The sequence below is a fragment of the Temnothorax longispinosus genome, chromosome 7 (genome assembly GCF_030848805.1).
Source record: "Temnothorax longispinosus isolate EJ_2023e chromosome 7, Tlon_JGU_v1, whole genome shotgun sequence".
Lineage (NCBI taxonomy): Eukaryota > Metazoa > Arthropoda > Insecta > Hymenoptera > Formicidae > Temnothorax > Temnothorax longispinosus.
This window is the reverse complement of record NC_092364.1, coordinates 21,974,252-22,000,722: the sequence shown is the minus strand read 5'-3', so window position 1 is coordinate 22,000,722 and position 26,471 is coordinate 21,974,252. Positions and strand designations below refer to the sequence as shown.

Sequence of the window (26,471 nt, the reverse complement as noted above, 5' to 3'; positions counted from 1 at the left end):
TTACGATATTCTTTTGACATAATCCTTCAAATTGCTGCATCTTCTGTGAGGCTAACAGTCTTGCTTTTCCCGCGGCAGATCGCAGCTTCCCAGCTGCCTCTTCTGGCAGTGCAACAGTATCACCGCTAGCTAACTCGGCCTCAGCAGATGCGGCCAACGACAGCAGTCTATCTGTCTCTTCTTTCAATAACTAAAAGCACAGTGTTTATAAATTATCATTGCCAAAAAATATAGGTATTTGTGTCGTGTAATATACGCATTTATTTTCCAATTACCTTCATAAAATAATGACCATCTTTCTCTTCGACTACTTTTTCCGCCTCTTGAGCTTGTTTCGCTATATTCGTCGAGCTGACGCTAGGTTCTAACACGGGTAACACTACTTTCGGCGCAGCTGGCTGCTGATCAGGTATGCTTTTACCAGCCGTATCGCGCTGCGATACGTCACCCTCTATGGTAATCGGGATTCTTCTAATTACGCTGTTTTGTGAATTCGTAGTTGAAGGAGTCTTCTGCTCGCTTTTTCGCGTCATTGGTGTTACCCTGAAGGTATAAAAGTATTTCGTCGTCAAAAAGGAAAATTAAAACAATTTCTATTTTATTTACGGTTAAAGTATAGACGCTTACCTTTGTAATGGCTTTATAACTTGTTCTGTGCCGTCTGTGGGTTTTCTACTACTGACTACAGGGAGCTGCGCCCGAAATTCCGGACGCAAATGTCGCAGGACAGGCAGATTCTTTAGCGATTCTTCCGTGTTAGCGTTGTCTGCCGAAATGTCATTGTTATTACTGGATTTATTGAAACTACTGTCGCTAGTATTTAGCTTAGTGATGCTGCGTTTGAAGAAGAAACCCTGCGCTAGAGCACCTGGACCATACAGCCGCTCCACTCGCTGTTGAATAAAGGATTTCTCGCTGCTCGACGAGGTGTTTAGCACTTGACTCTCAACCTCTACCGACGAGCCATTTAGAATACTAGTATCGCTAAACGATGCACCCGAAACTGCAAAAAAACGAAAAAAATTAAATAAAAGAATCTAAAATAATATAAAATATAAATGATAATACAGAAGGGCTAGTAATTCGAACTAAGTCACTCCACCAATAAAGAGATGTTGGTGCGAACATTTATATAATTACTTAACAATTGATATAAAAATATAACGCCCAAAGTTTTGGGCTTCTTAGTATTTCTTTTTGATAGACATAAGAACAATCCAAAATAAAATTAACAACAAATAGCAATATATAAATACACATAAATCAGAATTAAAATCTAATATCAAGTATTTACCGATAGATATAATTAAAGATAAAAAAGATATTTTAAATTAGAAGTTACTTTACCAGAGGAATTAGCAGAGGAAACGTAGCAAATTAGAGGAAATATACTAAGCATAGCTGAACTCGACAATAAAAGACGGTACAACAAACAAGACGATACAAAACGGACTAACTGCTAACGCGTATGTATCTCTTACATGTATCGAATGACAACAATCGTTAAACATCAACGTTAATGTCAAAACATAAATATATAGGTCAATGTAATATGACCCACAACTTAACGACGAATTAAATATTATATTCTGTATTAAACTTAGTTAACATAGAATAATATACAACATTAATGTTATATTCACTAATAAATAAATAATATAAAATAAATTTGAGTCTGGCTATAATTTTGTTACTTAATATACAACATATCGAATATAAATTACTTAAAATTTTCATCGAGGGCATTATTCAAATTATTCTTGAAATATTATGATCCACAACTGTCGAAATTGATTTTTTAATAATTGAAAAGGGAATTAGTTTTTAGATATAGCTTAAAGAAGGTATGTGAGAAAATTACACAAAAACCATTAGAGATAAAATTAATAGCGTATTAAAGTCGTTTATGGAAAGCAATTCTTCTTACGATTAGTGACGCCTTGCTTCGGAGAGGAGAAACCTGTGCCCACGGACTTGTTCTGTTGTCCGCAGGACATCATCGGCGACAATCCGGGGCTCCGTTTGCTGGCGGAAGCGCTCATCCTGATGGGACTGAGTTCGGGAAATGCCGCGTGCAACGACACTCCCTTGTCGACTTCCGAGTAACCCTGGCATGTCATGCTGATTGAACTTCTACTCTCCATATATGTTTCAACCTTGCACTCCTCCTTCACGCCGTTCGTGAATCCGTTTTGTCTCTCCATCGCTAACGGCGATATCGACTGGCTCTTAGGCGGATGGTGGGACGTCGGGACGTTAAGATTCTCGTTGGATCTATAGATTTCAGATATTTATTTAATTGAGAGTCGTACGTACATTTTACGCGGCGCGGCGAGGTAAAAGGGACGCGTGAAAAAGAGTCACGGCCGTATCGCGCTGCGCGTGTATTTGTCGCGAGACACTACCGTGTCTCTCGATGAATCTAACACCTCACCTGAAACCTGCAGGACTCGTGTCCCTCGTGATCAGCCTCGTGCCGGGACTGCTGTCTCTCGAGCGGAATCCTTCCCTCAGTTTACTGTCGTACCTGGTGATTCCTGAGTAGCCGCTTATGCTGCACGCCAATCCCAAGTAACTAGGCTTCTTCGCTGCCGTCAGCTCCGGCTCGGGGCTGCCGCGACGAGCATTGCTGGCGTTCAACTTCTTCTCGTCGGGGGTGAGATGCGACTTCTGCAACGTCTCGTTGCTACCGTTCGCTAAATTCTCGGATGACGGCACCGGTTCGCCGTTGCACGACAGGTTCAGGCTGTGCAGAGTCTTTTCGGACACGGAGTCCACGGTGTTCTCTGAAAGTGGAAATTTCGATCTAATACTCGCGAATATTTCTCGATCCTCTTCGGCTCCGATTCTCAAAAGCTCGGAACGAAAGACGTAGAAATCGCCACGAACGTCGCACACCGCGCGATTGAATGAGATATTACAATCCTGTAAACTTGGTTGCTTCGTATTATCGTAACGATGGCGAGCTAGAGCTGCGCAGATTGAACCGCAATAGAACGTTCAAATTTATCTGTCGGCGTTTAGATCCTTCTGTTACGCTTTTATCTCAATTCACGAAATCTCGATTCACCGTATGCTCTCCATTAACGATGAATGTCCGCGAGCCAACTGCTTGGCCGACGAGACATTCACCTTCGAAAAGCCCTGTCGCCCACGCTACTATGCACACGCCAACTCGCGTTAAACGAATGTTATTCGCGTCGTGATCGCGACGCAACCTTATTTCCTGGGAACCGGTGGAGCGGCTCCAAGCTCGCTACGCCGAAACAACCGGATGGAAATCCGGCTTGGTCACACTTGGAGTTTTCGACTACGATCAACCGGCGCGCTTCGCGGAATTGAGATGAGCCAACGAGCCCGCAGAAAGTTCTCCACGCTCGTCTAAATCGTCGTGACGGTCCTGGAACACTGAGCAGAGACTCCCTCGTCAGTGCCTTCTTGGCAACGATGAGGAAAAGAAGCATTTGCACTTGGTGCAAACTTGCCTACGGGCTAAATCCGATCGGTATTTCGAGCGAGCAAAAAGCGCCCGCCGACCTGCGAGAAAGTAACGGTGGAGAGATCGGCGACCTCACCGACCTTGAAGCCTCGAAAATCTGCATGGATTTCGGTCCATGGAATACCTGAGATCGCGATACAAAAGATAAGTCTTTAAATCTGAGCTAATCGCGCACAATCCTTCTGTCCTCCTAAGAAATTTCATCAATTCGCGATGCACAAATACAGAATTTGTAGTCAATGCCCGATATAATATATGTTTTTCGCAAAGAGCCAAAGTAAAATATAATGTGAGGGAATATTTTACTGATTAAGTAATATCAAGGTTGTTAGATATTTAACGTGCGGCTTTCAGTCAATTAATTGTCGCATTTTCAGATAATTGAAGGAATTGGTTTAAGAGATAAACTGTACGACATAATCCCACGTTCTTTCAAGCGCATTCCACTTTTTTCCATGAAATGACTTCTTCGCTCAAGCGACGCTAATCATTCTCGACCCGACCGAGTTCTCGTAGACAATTCTCTGCGAGAAGCGATCGTTTTCTTTGATAGGGAAGATTCTCTGTCATCGCAGCAAAGTTCTTTTGCCAAAGAATCGTAACGTTCTAGAGATATATTAGCACTAAAAAATCCATAATCCATTCAAAAACATTTCAATTGTTGAATTTCTAGCTCTCATCTCTCCGTAAAACTTTAGTTAATCATATCTTATATATTATTCGATTTTTAAATATCACGAATTCTAGACGTATCTCCAGATTTCCTTTTAGATATTTTCTCTCAATGATACGCAACTTAGGAGAGATCATTAATTAGACAACTTAAAAAAATAAAAATAATTTATATAGCCATGGGAATGCTTTTCGATAATAAGGTGACGATTACTGAGCTCTTATCGGTAACGCGTCACATAATCGTGGGGATTACGTGTCTCTCAATGCGGGATAGCCAACCTGATCGGTCGGACGCAGAGCGGTCGACGTCCAGGCTGCAGCTACCGATGCTCTCCTGGCTGGTCATGTTGGGGTGATGCCTGGTGACGCTCTGCGCTGACGGTCGGGGATCCGGGTCGAGGCGATGATAGTTGAGAGGCTGCACCGCCAAGGAGAGCGGTCTAGTGCGTCGATGCGAGCGGATGCCACCGGCTCCGGGTACCGACGATGTCACCGTCGCGGCACAGGAGTCGTCGACGTCGTCCAGACCCGCCACCTCGCCACCGCCGCGCCGAGGCTGCCCGCTCGCTCGCCGCTCCTCGTCCACGCGATCCTCGTGCACACTGCACAGGTCCGGTTCTCATCCCGTATGCTGTCACGCGTGCTGTCAGAGCGTTCTCGAGCTCGGTGCGGTTACGATATTTATGTGCATATACATATTTTAATACACGGTGTGCGAACTTGCGAGCGCCTTGGTGATATTTCCGACTAACGACTGAAATTATTTTTCCTTGATAAAAGTCGTCTTGCGACATACGTAAATATAATAGATACTTATCGATATTTAATTTAAAAAATGATATTTCGTTATTCACTTCTTTTCAAGACTTCTAATCCATTATAGCTGAAGGCTATAAAGGTTAAAACTGGTAACCCGAAGGACGACAGATCATCTTTTAATACACATTACTTTAATGAAATTTTTAGTCGTGACCCTTGTCATCCAGATGTTTAACAGTGTAGCTTTAAAAATTGATCTCCGATTAAACTCTGAGGAAATATTACTTTAATTCTTTTTCAACAAGAAATATCACGCTGTTCACCAAGTGCGCTTATTATCGGACACCAAGTATTTCTATATGAAACTTTGACATACATTGATTTGACTTTGGAAAAGTTTAAAAATGGACAAGTTTAGCGGAGCGACCTCGATTGATAACGAGACGTGTTGAAAAACCGTCTTCCGGCGGCCTTTATCGGGTTTAACGGAACAAGTTGCATTTCTCCGTTTCTTTTGTGAATGTCACGTCGCCTCGAAGCAAGCGAGAAAGTAGCACGAATTAGCATTTGCCAACAACCGCCGCGACTACTTTTTTATACTTTTTCATACGGTGTAATGGCAATTGATAAGTTGGCCTCCGATTGTTTTCTCTCATCATGTATGTATATCACCGAGGGAGCTCGAGAACATCGTGCAGGGAAACTGGTGGCACTGCAATGTATCCGACGGATTGTCGGTTTCTCGACAGACCGGAGGTATTCTGCAGGTATAATATTACGATTGGGAGGGACGGAGGGGATCGGGAGGGACCTTGCCGAGAGGTTCGACGATATAACGTCGATGCAGAGAATCTCGAAGACAGCAAAAATAGATTTTACAACGGCGTTCCTCGGCCACGGGCGGGAGGTCTCGGTTTCGTCGCGAGAATTCCCTCGGAATTCTTTCACCGCGCGCGCGACGCGACGTGGCGTCAACGAGCCGAATATTCTCATTACCGATGTAAAGAGAGTAATTAGCGATATCGAAGTCGCGTAGCGCATAACTGTCCGACAGGAGCGCGGCGTTTTAATGCCTGTAATGCGGAGAAAACTCAGTGGAAAGTTTTTTTTTGCGGCGCAATAACGATCAGATTCATGATTTAACGAAGGCAAACATCATACGTTATTATATGCGCAGGCAGTCTCATTAATTTCACCGTGACTTTCGTATTTTTCTGCATGATATCGAGACAATGAATAAGGCACAAGTTTTTATTGCCGCGAGTCACGAAACGCGCGCCAATACCATATTTTTCCCGTATTGCATTATATGACCATTACGTGCACGAAAAAAACCCCGCATATCCTTAATCTTTTTACGGTACTGCATCTGGAGATAAAAATTAGAAAAAAAAGTATCGGAAATGACGCTACGTAACTACGAATTGAATAATCAGTTATCTAATCGACAAAGGAACATTTGGAAAACGATGTGTATCTGAATTTCGAGAATTATTGCAGGAGTGGCACCAGCTTCCGACATTTGATTTGTCGCTCGCAGATGAGAGACTCGTGCAAATAGCTCCGGCACGCAAATTAAATCGTCGAGAAATTGGCGCCGGTGTTAATTGCACGCGCTAATTGCACAAAGATGCATCGGTCACTCGTCGCGAATCGCATGGGAGTTATCAACTACAGATCCGTTCATTTCAGTCGCACTTTTCTTCTTGAAAGACAGGCGCACTCTTGTCTAAGAGAGAAAAATGAGAGATTACCAGAGAGTGCGACTAAAAAGAATGAGCCTTTATGTACACAATCGCGGATCAGCGCAAGCGGGTGCGTATCAGATGCGATTACACAAACTGCATGCAATAAAATCGCTCTCACATCGGCGATTAAACTCGCGACAGCTCTGCGACGTCTTGCGCAAAAGAAAAAGAAAAAAACACACAGATCGTCCTTCGACGAATGTCGCACGTTTACTCGCTCATGTAATCGCAAAAGTGTAATGTACATAGAAACGGAGGAAGTTTCTTCGAACAAGTAACACAATATGAGATGTATAGGGTCTCGTTTCTCTCAAACCGTTACATACTGAAATCATTTACACGTACAAGTGGAATTATAATACGTATTTATAATTATAATTAGAATATATAACTGTAGTAAAACTGTCGTCAAGTTGTACGTATTTTCCAAATTATATTTTTTAAGACTTACGAATGCCATATAATATACTTTCTAGCGCTTTCACTGCCACTGATGCGACTCCTCGGTAAAAAAAAAAAAAAAAACACGCCGAGCTCCAAACAGCACTCGTGTGTGTAATGTATCAGTATATGGCGCCCGTAACGGATTGAAGAAACGAGTCGCGCGTGTAGGTAAGGCTGTTCGGTGTTGTACAATGTTGTTTACGATGCGGAAATCGGCGCTGACATAATTGCGAGTTAACGGTTTAAAGTGCATCGTGGGGTACAGGCGTGCGGCCAAGCAAGACTAAGGTGTGCAAGGTGAACGAATCATGCTCGATCGCCGATGATGATGATGATGGCGTGTGTTTGTATGCGTGGACGCACGTGGTCGGACGGGGAATAATCGACAGCGTTGGAAAATGTCAAAGGGTTATTACACGTGGACATATAACAATTCCTCTAGCTGGGTCACTTGGGAGAACCTCGACGTTGCCGTAAGGCGACGCTGACCGCGATAGCCCGACGGATTTAGTCTCGCTCGACGTTTATTGAGCATCTCGAATCCTGGATTCTTCTCAGCGCGCTACAGGAGTGACGAATGCATGATGCGGATGCATCGCTGCATTGCACCATTAAATGAATCTCGATAATATCTATTCACGTTCTAATCGCTTCACCGTGAAACATCTAATAGGGATCCAACAGATGCTTATAACATATTGCGTGTTGTGTTAGTAGAACGTTAATTTATGGTTGATTAATTGTTAATATCACACATTAAATATCAATTATATTAACAGTTATCCACATTGGATAAAAACATCGTACACCTGAACGCGTGTTATCTTCTATAAGAAAAAAAAACATGCATTCAAAAGTGCAACGCAATATTAATGTCAGTAAATTCATTGTTAAAATTTTAGGGACTCGTTGTTAAAACTCGCTCAACGGATTTTTCAATCTTTCGCAAACGTCTCTTTCTCACTGCCTACCTTCGCCGCCAATGTTTCCAGAGGAGGAACTTGGAGACATTCTTTTTCGCGACCGGGTTCACCGTGTAGGTGCCGCTCTCAATTTTTAAGGGCATCCTTAGCCACGAACGCGTCACTGTGGATTGCGCCCGAGGCGCGTCGACGGCGTGCGGTCGCCGCGAGCCGATATATCGATCGCAAGATGATCTGCGAATGTCAAAGGGAATGATATTGCACGCGCATCACTCTCGCTTCGTATTTCGAGTGGCAATAAGCGCCGTTAAAATGTGACTCCAAGCGTTATTGTGTCCGCGCGTGTTATTCGTATACGATCTTTTTTTTTCTAATTCAATGGTGTCAACTAGAAATTAGAGAAATTGGAATTTTCTTCGTAATTGTACAAATTATTACCAATATCTTTATTGCCAATATCGTGCATTTATAAGCACGTCATCTTGACTCATCTCGGCTGATCTCGCAAAAATAGGGAGGATACATCCGTAGCGCTGTTTCACCAATCGGCGCCGATTTATTTATTCTAATCGTGGGATAGAAGAATCGAGAGGATGAGCCAGATCGTATCGGTGATTGTGATTTCTCTCTTTTTCGCGTTGCCTTTTGTCGGCGTGGCACTCGCGAGCACGTTTCTAGGATGACTAGTTGCCGAAGACTGGCATTCCCAATCTCGTCCCAGCCGCCGTCGAGACTCTTTCGCTTTCTCTCTCGAGATGCATCCTCCTTTTCTTTCTCTCTCGCACCTTCGCCCGGTCCCTCCAAATCCCCGCCATTCCAGCCGGTCTCTTTATCTTTCCCCAAGTCGAGGGTATATTTTTGGAACGCTCAAAAAACCACGATGGTACACGGTGCCGCGTCTTTCCCCGCGTCCTGTCTCTCCTTCTATTCCTGCTTCTCCTCTCTCTCTTTACGCGGGCATTAACGCGTGAACGAATGTGGAAGGGTAACACAAACTTAAAGGGAACCGCGAGTGCGGGTACACGTGCCCGGCACGCGCGCGCGCGCGCACGTCTTGAAGAGAAACGCGCTTCAAAAGCTGATCGCATCCATGTAACTTGCGAGAAATCTTCATGTCTTATCCTCTCCAGTTTTATGGAACTTGATTATTAAAACACTGAAACGAATGCGACATGTTTTTTTGCTTGTGAAAATATTTGAAATCGTCAGAATTACTTCGCCGATTTCTAACTGTTCAACGTGAAACCGAAGATTACCAGAGATAAAAATTATCAGAGATAAAAATGCTTTTTCTTGCTGAAATATTATATGACACGCGATAAAACAAATCTAAACACTTCCAAGAATTGGACTGATAAACGGTGCAAGCTTTTTAATGATCGAAATAATGCGCCTCCTCTCGTAAACGAACTTGAGCAGCTTCGATTTTACATGCGGGCGAGCGGATAAGTGCCGTGTAAGTCGCTAGCAAGGGCTAATAACTCCTTTCGGTTCCTGTCATCGTGGTCTTTTACGGATCGTTAATCCGTAAGAGCTTTTACGGCCTGCGTAATAGTTTCTCCTTCTTCGTGGCATTGCAGGGTATGTGTCTGTTCCCGAACTCGACCCACGTGACAAAACATCGTATATAAAAGATGCGTATAAAGGACTACGTTTGAACTTTGTTTGTATTTTCAATAACTTGGCGTGATTCATTTGCCTGTTGAGATAGGAGTTTCCGAGAAAAATGCGATAATTTTTCTGCGAAAAGTTTCCGAGGAACGCGCGCAAACTAAGCCTATAATAAAAATTAAAATTTATGGCGAGTGCCAAACTCTCTGAAAGTTCAACAAAGAGTCTTCATGTAGCAATGAATTATGCTCCAACGAGTCTGACTTGGAGACGTGCGCGAAAAAATTAGGATTTACGCTCAATCGTTGTACAAAAATTTATCCAGCATAATAAAAATTGTTCTTAAACTGTTCCTGAATCCAGTTTGCATTGTAACGAAAGAATTAAATAGATTCGAAAGAAGACGGAAACAAGATAAAAGACACATTTTATCTCTCCTCCTCTTTGCACTGCCTCGAAATATCACAGAGAGCAACGAATGTCCGCATGGCGGAAATCTCTCGTCTTCCGGATAATTCACGCAAGGGTTTTCCTCTATTACTATTCTATTTCGGTGCAGGCCGTTCGCGACGAGATTTACGAGTTCGGCAATTGAAACCGACAAGATGCGGGATGTCGTCGAAGAGATCGGCGATTCATGTCGCCGCGTCTCGGTTCGTTTGCACCGGCACCGAGTGTCCTGAGATGTCAGCGACTTCTCGCGCGTTAACGACCTGGAGACCACGTCAAACTCGGTATTCTTCGTTCAAGGGACCACCGTAATTTCAGCGGACCCCTCGACCGGGATCGTCGGCGAACGGATGCCATCTGATCACGAAGATCGCGCCGAGTACGAAAGAGAGAGAAAGCGCGTTGGGGTCATCCTTCTCTCGCAAAAATTTATGCCACGCGAAGTATTAACCCGAAATGCAGGTTTCGGCCGAATCTGAAGTTCGGCGCTATCGAACGAGAGAGTTCCTCGACCTGTACACTTTGGGCCGGTTCCTTTTCCTTCTCGTTACTTATACGATTATGCTCGTCACGACGCTCGCCAAACGATCCTCGGTCACGAAAAGCGCGAGCCATCGATGGGAGCAAATTTCGTGAGCAACGATTTACAGTCGATTAGAATGCATTCGCGAATTAGCATTCATAAAACTTTCCGATATTGGATAAATCTTCAACAATGTCACGAAACTGCACATTATAAGCCTAATAAAATATCTGACATAGTAGATGATAAAATCATAATTTGTTTTATAAGAATGAAAATGAGATATTGTTGGCGCAACATATTCGCGCGACAGTTCCAAATATAAGATTCGCGAAAAAGTACAGTGAGAACATAAATAAGACCTAAATGTTGAAAGCATGAGTAGCGCGAAACAAGAGCTGCCGTCTGGGAATGCCAAGAGCGCTGCAGCTATGAATTCAAGTGCGATATAGTGGCCGCACCGCGACTCACGAGGCTTAACATAAGCGAGTCTAATGAAGAATTTCACGCGTGGGGCGTATTTAAAAAAAAACTATTTCACACGTCCTATATATTACTAATAATATCCTAATAATTAATATATATAATTAATATAAAAAGTTAAAAGTACGGATTCAAGTACTATGCACCTGATGTTTATCTAGAGATGGCGAGTCAATAGCTCGTGCACCAAGTTTGATAGATTACGATTCGACGCTCAACGAGATCCGTAAAATACGATTGTGCTGTTGCGCGAATGAACAAACGAAGGAATTCGCGAGAGAATGAGGTACGTTCGTTCCTTCCTGTAGAAAGAGAGAGGTGCGTGTATGCACATTATCTCATCTTCTGCAAGAGGCCTTAAAATATCTCGCGTGTCAATACATCCATCTCTTTCGAATGCACCTGCCTTTGAGTGAAGGTTCAAAACTGCATGTTTCGCGTATTTACTCCTCCTTTCTTTCCATCATTTATACCTGCCATCGTGGCGAGCAATTATACACAGGAGACAGAGAAAGATTAGATCGCTAGCGATCAAAAGCAAGGTATATTAAGCTATCTAAGCAAAATTATCAGAATTACAAAAAATTTTATATGAAATTAATTTGCTAATCATTTGCTATTTTTTGCTTTTAAAAGTAATTTTTTTGCTCCAGCTATTAAAAAGTTACGAAGGGCTGGATAGCTTAAGCTTAAGATTAAGCTGCCACGCCATTGTAAAAAAACAGCCCTTCGTAACTTTTTAATAGCTGGAACAAAAAAATTACTTTAAAAGCAAAAAATAGCAAACAATTAGCAAATTAATTCTATATAAAATTTTTTGTGTTCTGATAATTTGGCTTAGATACTTAATATACCTATCAAAGCATCGCGTCGATGAGCTATGTAAACGTCATGTGTAATCGAGCAACGCTAATTAATCGACGATTTCTATACACGACTTCTATACACCTAACCAGCAATTGACGGCAGCATGTAGCAAGAGGCTCTTTTGCGTTTATCACGCGTGACCTGAATGCAAAATGCCGTTTGTTCTCATGATTTCACGTTTCGTCACGGAGTACATTGACACGAGATTTTCCATACCTATAGGCAAAGAAAATGTTATCTTCTAGGCTAGGCTTGCTTCGAGGAAAATAATTAAACAAAATAAAAATTAAGGTGCACATCGTTTGCCTTAATTCACAGTAATCATAAAATTAGAAGCTCTAGAAATATAAATAACAGATTAAAATACTAATTTACATTGTCGCTATTGTACGCGGAAATGATTAGTTTTACAATCTTTTTAAATTCAATTCTAATTCTAAAATTACATATCGCAAAATCTTTCTTTCAGCATGTACATCAGTCGAATGTTTACGCAAATTTATAGACACTCAGATCGAACATATAGATGGAAATCTTATCAGGACATCGCAGTTGAAAGCTTACGAGATATATTAAGTTACGAAATAAACGGCAAATTGTAAGAAGTCTGGCTTAAAATAGAGAGCCATTGTCGCAGCTAGACGGTTCAAATACCGGTATTAGAACCGTTTTCCGGTTTACCCATCCAACATGCAACAGAGAAAATACGCGCATGCACGAACGGGTTTAACATGCGCGAGATTCACCGACGCGAGAGACGATAAAAATTAGAAATCGATAGTCGATTGTATATTTTTATCTCTCGGATACGTATACATATTAATTTTAATATTAAAAGTCGCGTTTTTAATCTGTCAGACATATTTCGCGTAAGATTGTATTCCCCGGCGTGGTCCCTGATGCAGTTTCGCGACTCCCAAGCGACGGAGGAGAAATTCCTCCTCGCCGCGCTTTCTGAAAATCATCGGACGAGCGTCGTCGGTATTCAGGGGTAAGTGACACCGGCTGAACTCTCTCGCGTCTATATATAAACGAAAATAAACCAGAATGACATTTGAACTATACTCTCACTGATGTCGCCCCTCCTTGCTGCGACAGGCCAAAAGTGAAACGCGGAGGAGAAGGACGAGAGGGACCGGGGCGCGTCGCGACGAACGTCTGAGAAAAATTGTGTCAGCTAAATCAGGAGGCGCCTATATACCTCCCTTAAGCTTTTCCATCTTCTCCGTCGTATTATTCTTCTTTACAATTACCTGCGAATTTCCGGCGTGCTCGTATGGAGCTACGTCGTATCTTGAGGGTAATAAAGTTTGGGAGGTTTAAGTGAGCCTCCTAGCGCCAAAAACAGGACGTCGATGATTCACTGAATGCATGCATGACGCATTGTAATCCCGATGCTGCGATGTCAACGTAATGCTGCATTTGTAGCCTGATTCATCGGCATCGCGGAAGGAACCCCGCAAATGGCTTTTCGACTGATGTGCTCTTGTGCTGGGAATGATGAAATGATCGAGATAGAAGAGAAAAGCAATGGTGTTCAGTCGTAAATTCGCAAGATTGCAATTGGATTGAAATTTGACTGCCCGTTGAAACATTGCAGTCATTCAAATATATAATTATAATAATCGCTAGCAAAATGTTCAATTCCAATTGGATAGATTAATTATATTCGCGTGGCAGATGCGCTAAAACCATCGTTTTAATAATCTTCACGTAATAATCGCAAGAAGCAAATTGTTTATCGATTGAGCTTTAAAGAAACTAATCCGCTACGCAAATTATCGTAAAGATGTGCCATTGTCCGAAGGAGAAACACTTAATTGTCCACTCGCCCATAAAAACATTCGCGATACCATCGACATTGTCGTCGCAGGAAGTAAGAGGTACGAAGAACTCACGTACATACGTCGCAGCGGAAGGTTGCATACCGGGTGATGAAAAAGAGAGAAACCTCGATCGAAATCCGCGTAGAAGAATCCAATCACTATTGTTAGTTTTGCCTGAGAAGCTATCAGAATCGAAATTTGACGATAACGTGTCGTAAGTCACGATATCTTGATTTTACTGCTTTAATTGCACGCCATTAAATCTCCCATGTGGCTTTAATTAAAGGCGTATCCGCCTGCGGATACGCGTCAAGCTAATGACCGGGTGCGTAAACGTTTCTGTCCGCAAGAGGATCGATGCATGTCATATCTCGTACGAGACCGTTTTATGTTTTATGTATGTACAGATTTCAATACGATTCGGCTCCGAAGTAATCAGGGCTCTAACGAGTTCTCGTGCCTATTAAATTGAGCGTGGGTTGGCTAGGCCAATTACTAACGAGACAATAAAGAATCGCTTCAGCCTCTGTATTTTAAGCCATTGTGTTGATTGCGCCGAGTATTAGAGCAGAGGTGAACCCGCCTTTCCGGTTCTGTCCAAATCGTGTCAAGGCTCTGCTCCTCGGGAGACGTTTAATTTTCAAAATGTCTTTAGCTATATCAGTCAATGTTACATACATACAAGCGGGAATTAAAAATAAATTATACATCAAGCGCGCTCTCTGCGCTTTTATTCGCGCGACGTATGAATAAAAATGAGCTCGAGTTGAACGCGAGCGCGCGCAAAGCGCGACGCTGACGAAAATGCATTCCGACGTTGTTGAATCACAATAAGCTTCGGCAATTATTCGCGATGTCGAAAGCATCGTGAATCGCGGAGAACGAAGCGGCTGGAGTTTGTCGCGCAAACGTTTTGCCGAACAATTCTCGGGTGAAACGCCCGCACTTTATATTCGATGCATTTATGGAAAACGAGCGAGGAACGGCTAAAAGGCATCGTGAATTCATCGGCTATTTTTCCTATGATTCCTACGGAAACTACATCTATATCTTCTCTTCTTTGTAAACGGTGCCGATAGCGCATGCAACGAAATGTCACGATCACGTGTGTGCAATGTTATGCTCTACATATTCGGTCACAAAGCGTCGTTTTGGTTATGGATGTATTATAATGTGAACATGGACGAGTGCGTGAGGTTGCGTGCATCTGTGTCGTTCTATGGAATGTCGTGCCACATACGTGTCCAATTGTAGTCGTGTGCGCATTAATGTTATTCTATTAAGACGAGGAAACATTAGACTCGAACAAAAAGTCAGTCGACAACTATTTCCATATAACATGCTTACAGATGTTCCTATTTCAGATTAGTATATCCTATATAATTACAAGGAATGTACAACAAATAGCTATATAGAAATCTTTGTCAATGAATATTGAGTCACGTTTCGCAGTCGCGATTTTCGCGCGAGACGAGGAACGAAAGGAGAGAAACGTCAACGTTCATTTCCGTCTCGAACGGTCATATTCGAAGAACAATACAGGGGTGTCCCGACGCAGGACACGCTGCACGCACGGCCTTTTATCTTTCCGTCGAGAGGGGAGAAAAGGGAGAACCGGATTTCCGAAAAAGGGAAAGCGAGCCGCGCGGGATGCAGGTTGCCTGTGCGTCTCGCAGCACGCGCGCACGCACGTACGCCCACGCGAATGTGATAAATTATGTGAGGAGGCGGGCCTCGCGACACAGAGCGTAGAGGGCCCACCATAAAAGAACCTGTTACGTTCCAGATATTAGTCCGACGAGCGCATATAAAATCGGCTGCATTATGAGGGGGATATGCTTGCCCTCTCCCCCGCCCCCCTGGCATAAGACGTCGACGCGATCACAATGAAAGCTGGGTAGGAAATAAACGCAAACAGGGTCACCGGGGTAATCCTCGACGCGGTTAATGGCATCACCGTTACACAATAAATAAGTACAGGCTTGCGAGTCTGTTGTGACTGCCTTTAAGAGCGTGTTATGCCCCACATATGGAGCCAACGATTATAGTTACTTCCAGTAAAAGTACCATACCATCCCTCAAAAATTTTTGTCTAGAGCACGATAACTGCGATTGTTTCCGCAAAATGTCCAAAGTAAAGACAAAAGCACATTTTCCCCAGTTAATTCCGATATCCCGACTGTCCCGTTATTTTGCTCTGCAAGCGTAACTTTTTTAAAAAGAAAAAAAAGAGATGATTCTCTCTTCGGGCGCGAAATTTCGTTCGAGGCTGTTACTTGCCTCCGCAGGAACGCCGGAGCGTTTTACCGAGTATACCGTGTGCGGTTCTTTATTCCTCTTTATCGATCAGCAACAGAACCGGTACTATACGTACCGTACTATACGGTGTTTCGTGTAAAACGGGCAACGGGCAACAAAGAGCGCGAGGAGGGTTCGTACGGTAGTTTCGTCGACGCTATTGTAATTACGAGGCCCGGTGTGCCGGGTAAGAACCGACTTTTCACGTGAAACGCGCGAATAAGGTCTCCGGAGTCGTAACGATCAGGCATCACAGGGCAATAAAGACAACAATACTCGATGCCGGAGATGACGCGGTCGTATTTAGCACATGTCCAGAATAAAAATAGAAGCTGCGCTCACGAATCTGTCACCGCTCGACCGCACGCTCGGATCGCTCTTTAATGGGGCTGTACGAATTACTCACATTGTTTTAACACTTTAACGAGTGAGAAGTTTGTTCTCGTACTTTCGTATCGTGATTTGACCGGCATTTATAGCCGAATGAATGAATCATATCGGATGCCTATGTCCGAATAGCGGATCTGTTTTTATTTAGGCAATCCACTTTGAAAGCGCGATTATATTTGTAATATATTATACTGATAAAATTGTAGTCGATAATCCGAAGGCAGGACATTGAAGTCTAAATGATAAACGAGTCGGCCCGCAATCTCGTGATCGAATCAGCTTTTTGTAGACTGGTTAGAGGCGCGACTCAGAAAATGACGTTTGCGCGCGATAGCACGGAAACATTGAATCTTAATCGAAAATCTCAATTGCATTTATCACAATTATTTTGAAGTGACTCCTTAAGTGGTCCGCGATTCCAAACCGTTATAAACAAGCTGGTTTTTGACTTCGCTTTAAGCTGTCACTTGTATACCGTACACGATCAGCGCAAAATATTATAGTCGTCGAGAGAAATTATGCGGCAATTGCTCCGTTGCAGTTGCAACGTGGCAGCTGCGTCATGTCGAGCGCACTTTATCGCGGCTGTGCTCGTGATACATCATACGGGAGTCATTCCGCGAGGCATTTGAGCGGTGAAATGACAATTCGTGAATTGCGCTTGTGTATCTGGCAACGACGTCTCATCAATTCAAATATAGTCCCAATTGTAATAGTATCAAATATCCAGAGAGATAAGCGTTAAACTGAGAAACTATGAAAAAAAGGACTGATAATAGCAGACTTATCCTGTGTGTTGCACAAAAACAAATAAACAAATGATTCTCGTATATAAAATTCGCCTTCAAGCTATGTGTCTTCGATAAAATGTATGTACACGTGTCTGTCGTTAGATCGGCCATCGATCGCCAATCATCTTGCTCGCAATCGCTCCGAATTATTATCGCGATACTCAAGAGCGCGTTGATTACCTCGCTGCACCATCGCCGGGAGCTAAAGTTGAGAATCACTCTCGTAACGATCCGCGCGCGGAAACAATGACGGCGTAAACAGCGCGCGCGTGCGAAGAGCGAGGACCGACCACCCGGGAATCTCTTCGACGCGGACGGCGCGCACACGCCGCACTCGAAAGCACTCTACTGACGAACGGAGGATGCCATAAGGCGACGCGAATACTACGGCTGTGGCGAGCCGCTATCCTGCCGTCGCGAAGAAGAGAGAAGGAAATGCGGCCGACACAATTTTAACATGTTGCATGCGGCGCCGATCGTCGGTGACCAGCTGTGTTACTTTAACACATCTCGTTGGCATTAAATAAAACTATATTGTAATATATATATAATTTTCCCTAGTGTAAATATATATAATTAAATTTATAATATTATATTGTGTGTACACATAATCAATGACAAACTAATTAAACAATGTAATATATGTGTTAACGTTACCAATAAAAAAAATTATAATTTTACATTCTTTGGCATGTTCAATTACAACCATTAGCGTTATTTATCCGCGGTATGCCCAAAAAAGTGCGGTAATTTTAATCCCGATATGTGAAGAGTTTTGTATTTATTTAATATTAAATTTCTATTAAAACTGATAGACAAAGAACTTTCGAAAAGAAAATGAGACTATCGTACAAATAATGCTCTCAAGAAGTTGCAATTTCGCAGCTACAAATCAATGCTAGTTAAACATTATAATTTATCATAACGTTAAGCACGCAATTTTTAAATTTTTGTCGATAGATTTTTGTTAAGTTCCCTGAAATCCATACGATATTTATTTTTAATGTGCTACGTTTGCGAGCGACGTGTGCGAGCCTTGGGCTCTTGGACACTACCGTTATTGCTTTATTAAAGCTCGTACGTCATTGATCAAACTCTCTCACAATCTCCAAGTGATCTCACGACCTCGCTGCCAGCAGGTGCCAGTGAGAAATAGGGTGTATCGGAAAAAGAATCGGGAAATATCGTTTCACGAATTGCGATTAAAATTTTAACACGTTATCACATTTAAATTAACGTAAATTGTCTCTTTTCTCTTTTTTTTTTACAAATTAGATGTATTTCTAAAATCTAGGGAAAGACGTAATTCTTTTACTTTTTTCAAGCTTCGGGGAAGAAGCGTAATTCTTTCATTTTCCCTCAATTTTTGCCTAATTAAATCTTCACATCACGTGTGAAGATCAAATAAATGGGTTATACATGTCGTCCGTTTTTTTTTCCAATACAAGATAACGGTTCACGCGCATGAACACGCACGGCCGCATTAATCGACGTACGTCGAACTTCAACTACAACCTTAACGACGCGATTGACAGTTTAGCGACTGAAGTGGCGCAGTCGTTAAACTCGACACTCCGGAGGTATCCTATCAGCGAACGGAGAGGAGAAAGGATAATGAACCCTCATCGCGGGAGGTGCATCGATTAGGGCGCGCACGATCCCATCCTATCAAAGAGCGCGCGTTCTTTTTCCCGTGTGACCATCGATCGCTCCAAAGTGCCTTACTCGCGTGACTTTGACTTGCGCTTGGAGTGAAAGATCATTGACGTTGAAATACGAAGTAAATTTATATGAAAATTGGAGCGACCGAAATATATACGAGCCTCTGAAGAATCTGATCAACTCCACGAAATAGAAAAGCAGGGAAAATCGATAAAATTATAAATCGAATCTCTAGTTACTAAAGTTAATTTATAGAAAGTGGAGTCGCGCGCGTGAGAGACTCACACGTGAGTCGCAGCTGAACGGAGATATCGATAATCGAGGTATCTCCGGTCGGAAATGGGTTTTCGCTTCGGTACGGCTATACGCGAGAGCGGCTATAAGCGTCAGCTACGACATTGGAGCGGACTGTAAGAAAAACGGCGTCCGTCGACGGCCAACACGTGACCGCGCTTGCTAATCGATAATAAGTCGCGCAATCTCCGCGACTCGAATAACACGGTACATAAACCCCACGGCTCGCGACAAAAAACACCGCTGCTGGCTGGTTCGCCTCCGCGAACGAATGCCGACACGGTCGTTTCAAAATTCGAAGGCCCGTTCTCGTCGTAGGACGTCGTAGGAAAGTGTCGGCTCAAGGCCTACCATGCTCGAGATAATCTCCGAGCCGAGATCCGTGGAGCTGAATCAACGTGAGATCTCTCCCGCCCCTTTCTCCCTCGCATACCTAGACGAATGGACAAACGTCCTGAAACAAACCCCTCGCGTATAGGAAACTAGGAACGACGGGTCGCCGATCGATGACTCGCGTTCGGCTGTGACGTTCAAACGTGTCATGTACGAATGACGCGAGGCGGACGAATGTATACGGCATTGTACGGGGGTACTCCGAACGAGTGGGCTCCGACGATGACGTGGTCATCGTGCGAAGGCACAGCGCTGCGACAAGCGACGATCGACTTGAATCTGACGACGTCAATTTTCACCTTAGAAAATGTAACATCATTCTACGTTTAACGTTGTCACTGATCCACCAGTCGCATCAATGCCATTGTAACCGGGTCGAGATAAATACACCGCGCCATGCCAGGTCGAAAGGAATGATGGCGAGCACCCTACAGGCGCACACCTGCCAAATTCGACCGCCGGACGGCTCCGAATCTCAAGGGGCGGAAGAGAACATTTTTCGATCTTCGTATTTCTCGAATATTCTAAGTAGGCGCAGCTGTGTAGGCCGTCCAACTCCGAAATCTACGGACAGGAAGGATTTCGAAATCTAGGAGATCCCCGGGAAGGCCGGCGTGGACGCGTAACGTCGACGATGATTCTGCCTGCGAACCTGCGACGCTCGCGGCACAACCGAGAGAACACTGGCGAGAGCACCCCGGCGAAGGCGAAGGTCCCGGCAGCCCCGCGTGTCCTAGGACGCGTGTTTACGACTCCGGAAGGACCCCACCCTCTGCAGCTTTGGCGTTGGCGACGCACAACGGGCACAGGCAACGTGCACGCACCGCGAGGGAGCGACGGAATCGCGCCTCGACGAGGAGGGACATCGGCGAGGATGAGGGGAACCGCGTGGATCGCGACCGCGGTCGGGACGTGTGTCATGTGTTTCCACGCGAAACGCAATATTTACTCACGGTATGCGCGCGTCCCTCAGGTATCGGGTTCCAGGATGGATTCGGCCGTACGACTTTCCTCGCGACGATGTCTCGCGACGCACCGCACTCGCACACTCGACGATCACACACGGCGGTCCGGTCCCAGGGCCGTGCCGTGCTCCGCGAGTCTCTCTCTTCTCTCTTCTCTCCACGCGCGACCACGCAACAGTAGCCGACGTAGCCGTCAAACGTGACACGCGCCCGCCATGTTGCCACGGCGACGTCGGCGCCGCCTGACAGCGCGGCGGCGAACCTGGGCGAACCGGCGCCTGGCGGCCGCGCCAATTTCGAAATTCGAACGCGCCGACATGCCCGTAGCCCCGTAGCTTATTCCTTGCAGCTGTGCTATTGTCATACTTCTTACGTACGTGAAATAAAATATGTATGTAATTGGACGTTGGGGGGGGGGGGAAATAAACTGCACGAAAGATTTAGAAAACAAGCTTCGCATTAGGTCTCCACTTTGGACGTTGAGTGCCAATCCAAACAAATTTCACATAGCACAAAGAAAATTATCCAATCGCATTTTACGCGCGTTTATATGTGACAGAGATGCGATTGAATAATTTGCAACTATGCAAGTTTGTCTGAATGGGCTCTGAGAAGGACAAGAAATCCGAGAGTGCGAGAATCGGAAATTCCCGCGGGGCGTCGTCGCGAGTGCTACGTTCCTGCCGCCTTCGGAGAACGAATGTTCTTCGAAAGGTTAGTACGCGAAACTACTCGAGTCTCGAGGCCGTCGGAGCAGTCGGAGCAGTCGGAGCCGCTAGATCGACATTGCCGTTCATCGCCACGCGTGTTTACGCGCGAACGAAGGGAGAGACGGACTTCTCTGGCACACTGACATTCGCCGCAATTTACGTGGTACGTAGAATCCAAGAGAATCGTCTGAATCGTCCCTACTGACCGGTCGTGACGATCACGAGTGACATTCGCGATTAACGGCGTCTTTTCGCTTGCCGTGTTCGCAGGGCACAACACGTGGCACGGCTGGAACGCCCACGTGGATTTTACGCAGTGGAACAACTGACCGCCGAAACCACAATCGGATACCGGATACACCGTCCACCGTCCCGGAGACACGCCGACAAGACTTCGCCGACGGGGTCGACGACGAATTGGAATCGGCAAAGAGGTTAGGTAGTCGGCCAAGCGTTACCACGTGCGTTTGAGACTCACGAATCGTTTATCGCGACTTTTCGGTCGGAAAGCAGCGAAAAACCGGTAATGTTGTCGACTTTATTATTAATATATTATTATCTGTAAAAGCGGAAAACGTAACGGTAACGTTGTCGATTGAATATATTTTGTTTACAACTTTATTTTCGAGATTTTCTGATTAAGCGAGGTGTCGAAAATATTACAGCGCAATATTATGGTTTAAATGTAAGAAAAGAACTCTGTAGGATTAAACAAGCTTAGGAGAATCTCTGCCGAGATATAGGGATAATATGTGCGTAGCGCCGATATCTTTCTGCCAAGGTTGTTATGTATTGAGGAAAGGAGTAGATTCGTAGATTTAAGATTTCTATGTTTAATAAAAAAAAACGGAGAGATTATGGCGGGTCAGACGTTGTTCTCGGAACACATAAACACTGCCAAATTTCAAGAAGAATTCAAAAAACTCTGGCGTTCTCAAAGCGATTTTAAGAGCACCAATCTGGAAATCATATCGAAACCCTTTAAAGTATGTAGGATATCAAATTTCTTAAGAGACGAGATTATAGAGAACTTAAAATGCGAATTAGACCGTCACAATCATGTACGTCGAGCCCTCGATCTCTATCAGTTGGAGAAAACCGAGGATCTGTCCCGTGCCACCGACAAGTGCATTCAAAGGCTGAACAGATCTTTTCAAACAGATCTGGTATCGTGGATGAAGCGAAATACGGACATCGAGCTAAACGGAAAAGTCTCGATGTCGAGTGCCCGTTACTATGACACGGACCGTTTATTGTGTCACGATGATAATATGGGTGACAGAAGAATTGCTTATATATTTTACCTGACCGAGACGTGGTCGGAGGAGGATGGCGGCGCTTTAGATCTTTTCGACACGGATGAGGACGGCTCGCCCAGGAAGACGGTGAAATCATTAATCCCCGAATATAACTCTCTCGTGTTCTTCGAAGTGGTGGACACGTCCTATCATCAAGTAGCCGAGGTGACGAGCGACAAGTGCAGGTGGTCGATCAATGGTTGGTTTCACGGCCCGTTAAAACAGACGTTCCCGCTGAGACGCGAGCCGGAGGTGACTTTCGTGCCAACCAACTCTATCGAAGTGGACTTGCACTCCTGGATTTCCGACGCGTACCTGACGCCCAACATAATGGTACAAATTCAAGAGGAAGTCGAGACGTCGTCTTACACGTTTCTTAAAGGTTTCTTGAAGGAATCTGTGTATCAGCGAATTGCGAATGATTTGACGTCGCGGGATATCAGTTGGCGAATGATCGGCCCACCGGATATGCGTCACTACGAGATAGCTGACGAGCAAACCTTACCGAAGCTATTAAAAGATTTCTGTCATCTATTTAAATCTATCTTCTTCATTCAATTGTTGCTAAATAAATATACAGGGCTCGAGCTGGTGCCCGACGAGATCAAGGGACTTAAGATGACGCTGGAGTTACAGAGATGGTCATCGGGCTGTTACACGTTGCTATACGACAGATTGCTATTTCAAGATGCTTCAGACGAGTCAATAGAGCTTGATCAGCTTGACGACGACGTGAGTGCCGATGATGCTGCAGCATCGGCGCGTGCGTCGACTTCGGGTTTCTCGACTGGCGAGATCAACCTGGACGCAAATGGAACGCGTCGAGAGTTGAAAAGGGAACGGATCAGCGATTCCCCTTCCCCAGCAAATTTGCCTGATAAGAAAAAGGTGGCCAGGTGGCTTGACAGCCAATCAGATGTTGGCATGCAGGTTTCGAGTAAGCACGAGCATGACATGGGTGAAATTTCTTCGTCTCCAGACGAGAAGTTGTTTCGTAGCGATACACCGGCTAGCGAAGATGATTCCGCCAGTGGGGATGACGAGTTCCAGCTTGACGTGATAATACAGTTCCATGCCGAAGATGCCAAAGGCAAACCGAAGACAGAAGACACGATAGATTATGTGGATGTCAGTGAGCACGGAGGTGTTCTAATGCAAGTTCCGATGCGGAATAATCATTTATGTCTAGTCTATAGGTCAGTCTTGATATCTCGTCTTCAAAAATACCTGAATCATTTGTACGATGGCTATTCGTATACTTTCATATGTTCATATTACAAGTAGTTTAGCACAATTCTTTGGTTAAATCAATATCATTCTGCAGAAAGAGATTAAAAAGAAAAGAAAAGATTCGTGTTTCAAGTCTGACGTAACTGTTGGTTTCATGACTAACATATTCTCGGATTAATTGTATAAAGATGAGCAATATCCTCTTTACGAATGCAATATTTTCCCTTTAAATATAATATTTTTATTTCAATCAATTCACCAATGTTCATCGCGCGCGCGAACGCAGATCGTCTATCTCTCCGCAATTTTTCTTATTAAAGAGAAACATACGAAAGACGCGCACGCACGCATAAATTGTTATGAAAGCTGGTAATTTAAGCGCTTGATAATACTCTTAAAGAAAATGTATAAAGAAGGACGATAGAAATAGATGATAGAAATGTTTCACGAGAAAATATTAAAATATTAAAAAAATATTTCTAATATTTAGAACTAAATGTATAAGACAGTGTACATAAAAATCATGTGTACTCCATGAAAAATATTTTCATAATCATATATGAATTGTTTCATTGACAAATATTAAAAAAGAGAAAAATAAATCGTTTTATAAAATTGTTAACATATGACGAATTATCCTTTTAGCGATTGATGCACTTTAAATGTTCTCTGATCGATTTGTTTCGCGAATTAAATATAATATCTGTATTTTTATAAATTTATTATCATATTAGAGCGAATATCTCATTTTTGTTCTTTAACGAAAAACATATTGAATGCGGTAACGATACGTATGCGAAGAAATGTTTGTGAAAGCTGCTGACAAAAGATTTATATGATCAAGATATTTAAGTGTCTCGAGAATAATTCTTATTTGCGACATCAAACGAGAAATCTCGGTATAAGTACAGATATATTCCAGTCATAGAAAATATTTCTTTTATGGGTATCGTGTTACGCGTTCAAGAAATCATCGGTACGTTAGCGATTTATGTGTTTTTAAGTTACAAAAGTTTTGCGGTGATTTTGCTAAGGTGGAGATTAAGATTACAATGCAGGAAACATACACACAATTGTTTATTGGATGCGGTATATACATGACATAAAAGAGAATCCTTCGTTTCATTTGAGAGAATCACAGCAAACGTGAGGTTCATGCAGTCGTGTGAGGTTGATGTGGGTACAGCGAGGAACTTGCACTGAATGCTCGAAAGAAAAGTCTCCCTCGGTAAATTCGTATTTCGAACGTGCTGTCCGGAAACTTTTCTCTCGCCCATTCTTGGAGCATGAAACGCGCGTAAAAGTTGGACATTGCGATTCGCGTGCGAGATGGGAAAACGACGCGCCCGCTTCGTCGTTTTGCGAGAATCGACGCGATTCTATTATACCGGTGAGACAAAGTGTCCCATTGCACGTCTAGTTGGTTACAGAGGAGAGGAGGGGAAGAAAGAAGAAAGATCGAGAGAAGAGTAAAGGCTTACGCTGTGCGGACGTTCCGGTGGTTACATTCGGTTTCGGGTTCCTGCACTTGAATCCTGGGTCGCGGTAGACTCTGTTGCCTTGTGTCATCCTTGTTAGCGGTCTTCGTCGTGACCTGAATGAACGAACGTAATAAAACCCGTTTTAGTGCGAAAATCGTGACGACGCGGCGAGATTGTAACTTGGCGCGAATCGGGGTGAATGGCTTAAGGGCGCGTTGAGAAAGTTTAGTCGTCCGACGAATTGAATGGGGAGTTTATTCGCCGTTCGTATTCGTTTTTCCTCCCGCGTCGTATTCTATTTCGGGCGATCGCGCCGGAAGCTATTAATGGGCGCACCTCCGATGTAGCTCCGTTCCGGGTGACCTAATCGGGCATTCTTTAAGCGATCGTAAATTCGTTCGTTTGATTGATCGTTGCTTAACTACTACGAGAAGAAGATCGGACGATAAAAATTGTCTTTTTGCCTGTCATAGGGCCATGCTAAAGATAAATTTTTTAACATTATCAAATTATTGGTTATTATTATTGAATGATTATTAAGATTATTACGTCTTCACTTTTTGGCACGTATGTGCAATGTATTTATGCACAAAATTTATCATTATCTCGTATTTGCACGTCCATTTGTCTGTAATCGATCATCAGCGCGAATACGATAACTTTTCTTTAGTGTTTATCAGACGACTAATTCGTAATTAGACAACTATCGATTATTGCACGAGACGAGACGAGACGAGACAGAACGGAACGTTTACGCAGATTACCAATCACCTGGGACGTGGAGGCAATCACGGCCATCCGTTTCCGCAGCTCGTTCAACTGCAATTCCTGCTGGAAGCTGGCATCGTTCTCCTGCGACTCCTCTCGCTTGCCGCCCTCGATCGATTCTGTCGAGTACTCGACTTGGACCCAGGGACAAATCGTCGGCGACGATTGCAGCGAGCCCTTGCTTCCGGGACGGGACAGGCGTGGAGAGAGTCGTCTCAATAGCGACACAAGTTTCGATCTAAAGCGATACGTTTGTCATTCATTTTCCGGCAATATGCAGTAACAGAAAGAGCGACAAGAGAAACATGTGTAATTATGTATATAATGAAAACGATTTGTAGATGATAAGAAAGTTATCAAACGTCTCTTTTTCTCTTTCTAAC

The 26,471-nt window shown here is 43.8% G+C and overlaps 2 protein-coding genes across 4 annotated transcripts in view; one reads left to right on the top strand and one right to left on the bottom strand.

The window, feature by feature from the left end:
* The window catches only part of LOC139815563 (uncharacterized), a 38,321-nt gene that overhangs the window by 2,508 nt on the left and 9,342 nt on the right, over window positions 1-26,471 (bottom strand). For all 3 annotated transcript variants that reach the window (XM_071782559.1, XM_071782560.1, XM_071782561.1), the window contains exons 5-12: window positions 26,092-26,326; window positions 25,321-25,433; window positions 4,454-4,776; window positions 2,435-2,786; window positions 1,928-2,274; window positions 628-1,003; window positions 276-543; window positions 5-190 (exon numbers count right to left, since the gene is read on the bottom strand). In XM_071782559.1, coding sequence (XP_071638660.1) covers window positions 5-190; window positions 276-543; window positions 628-1,003; window positions 1,928-2,274; window positions 2,435-2,786; window positions 4,454-4,776; window positions 25,321-25,433; window positions 26,092-26,326 — 2,200 coding nt within the window. The remainder of the gene's footprint in view (window positions 1-4; window positions 191-275; window positions 544-627; window positions 1,004-1,927; window positions 2,275-2,434; window positions 2,787-4,453; window positions 4,777-25,320; window positions 25,434-26,091; window positions 26,327-26,471) is intronic.
* Window positions 21,018-26,086, top strand: Sud1 (Prolyl 3-hydroxylase sud1). The gene is made up of 2 exons (XM_071782567.1): window positions 21,018-21,474; window positions 21,582-26,086. Exon 2 carries the CDS (start codon window positions 22,169-22,171, stop codon window positions 23,891-23,893), a length of 1,725 nt encoding a protein of 574 aa, XP_071638668.1. The 5' UTR covers window positions 21,018-21,474; window positions 21,582-22,168; the 3' UTR covers window positions 23,894-26,086.

Coding starts and splice junctions, on each gene's coding strand:
- Sud1 (XM_071782567.1), top strand. CDS start 22,169: ATGGCGGGTCAGACGTTGTTCTCGGAACACATAAACACTGCCAAATTT.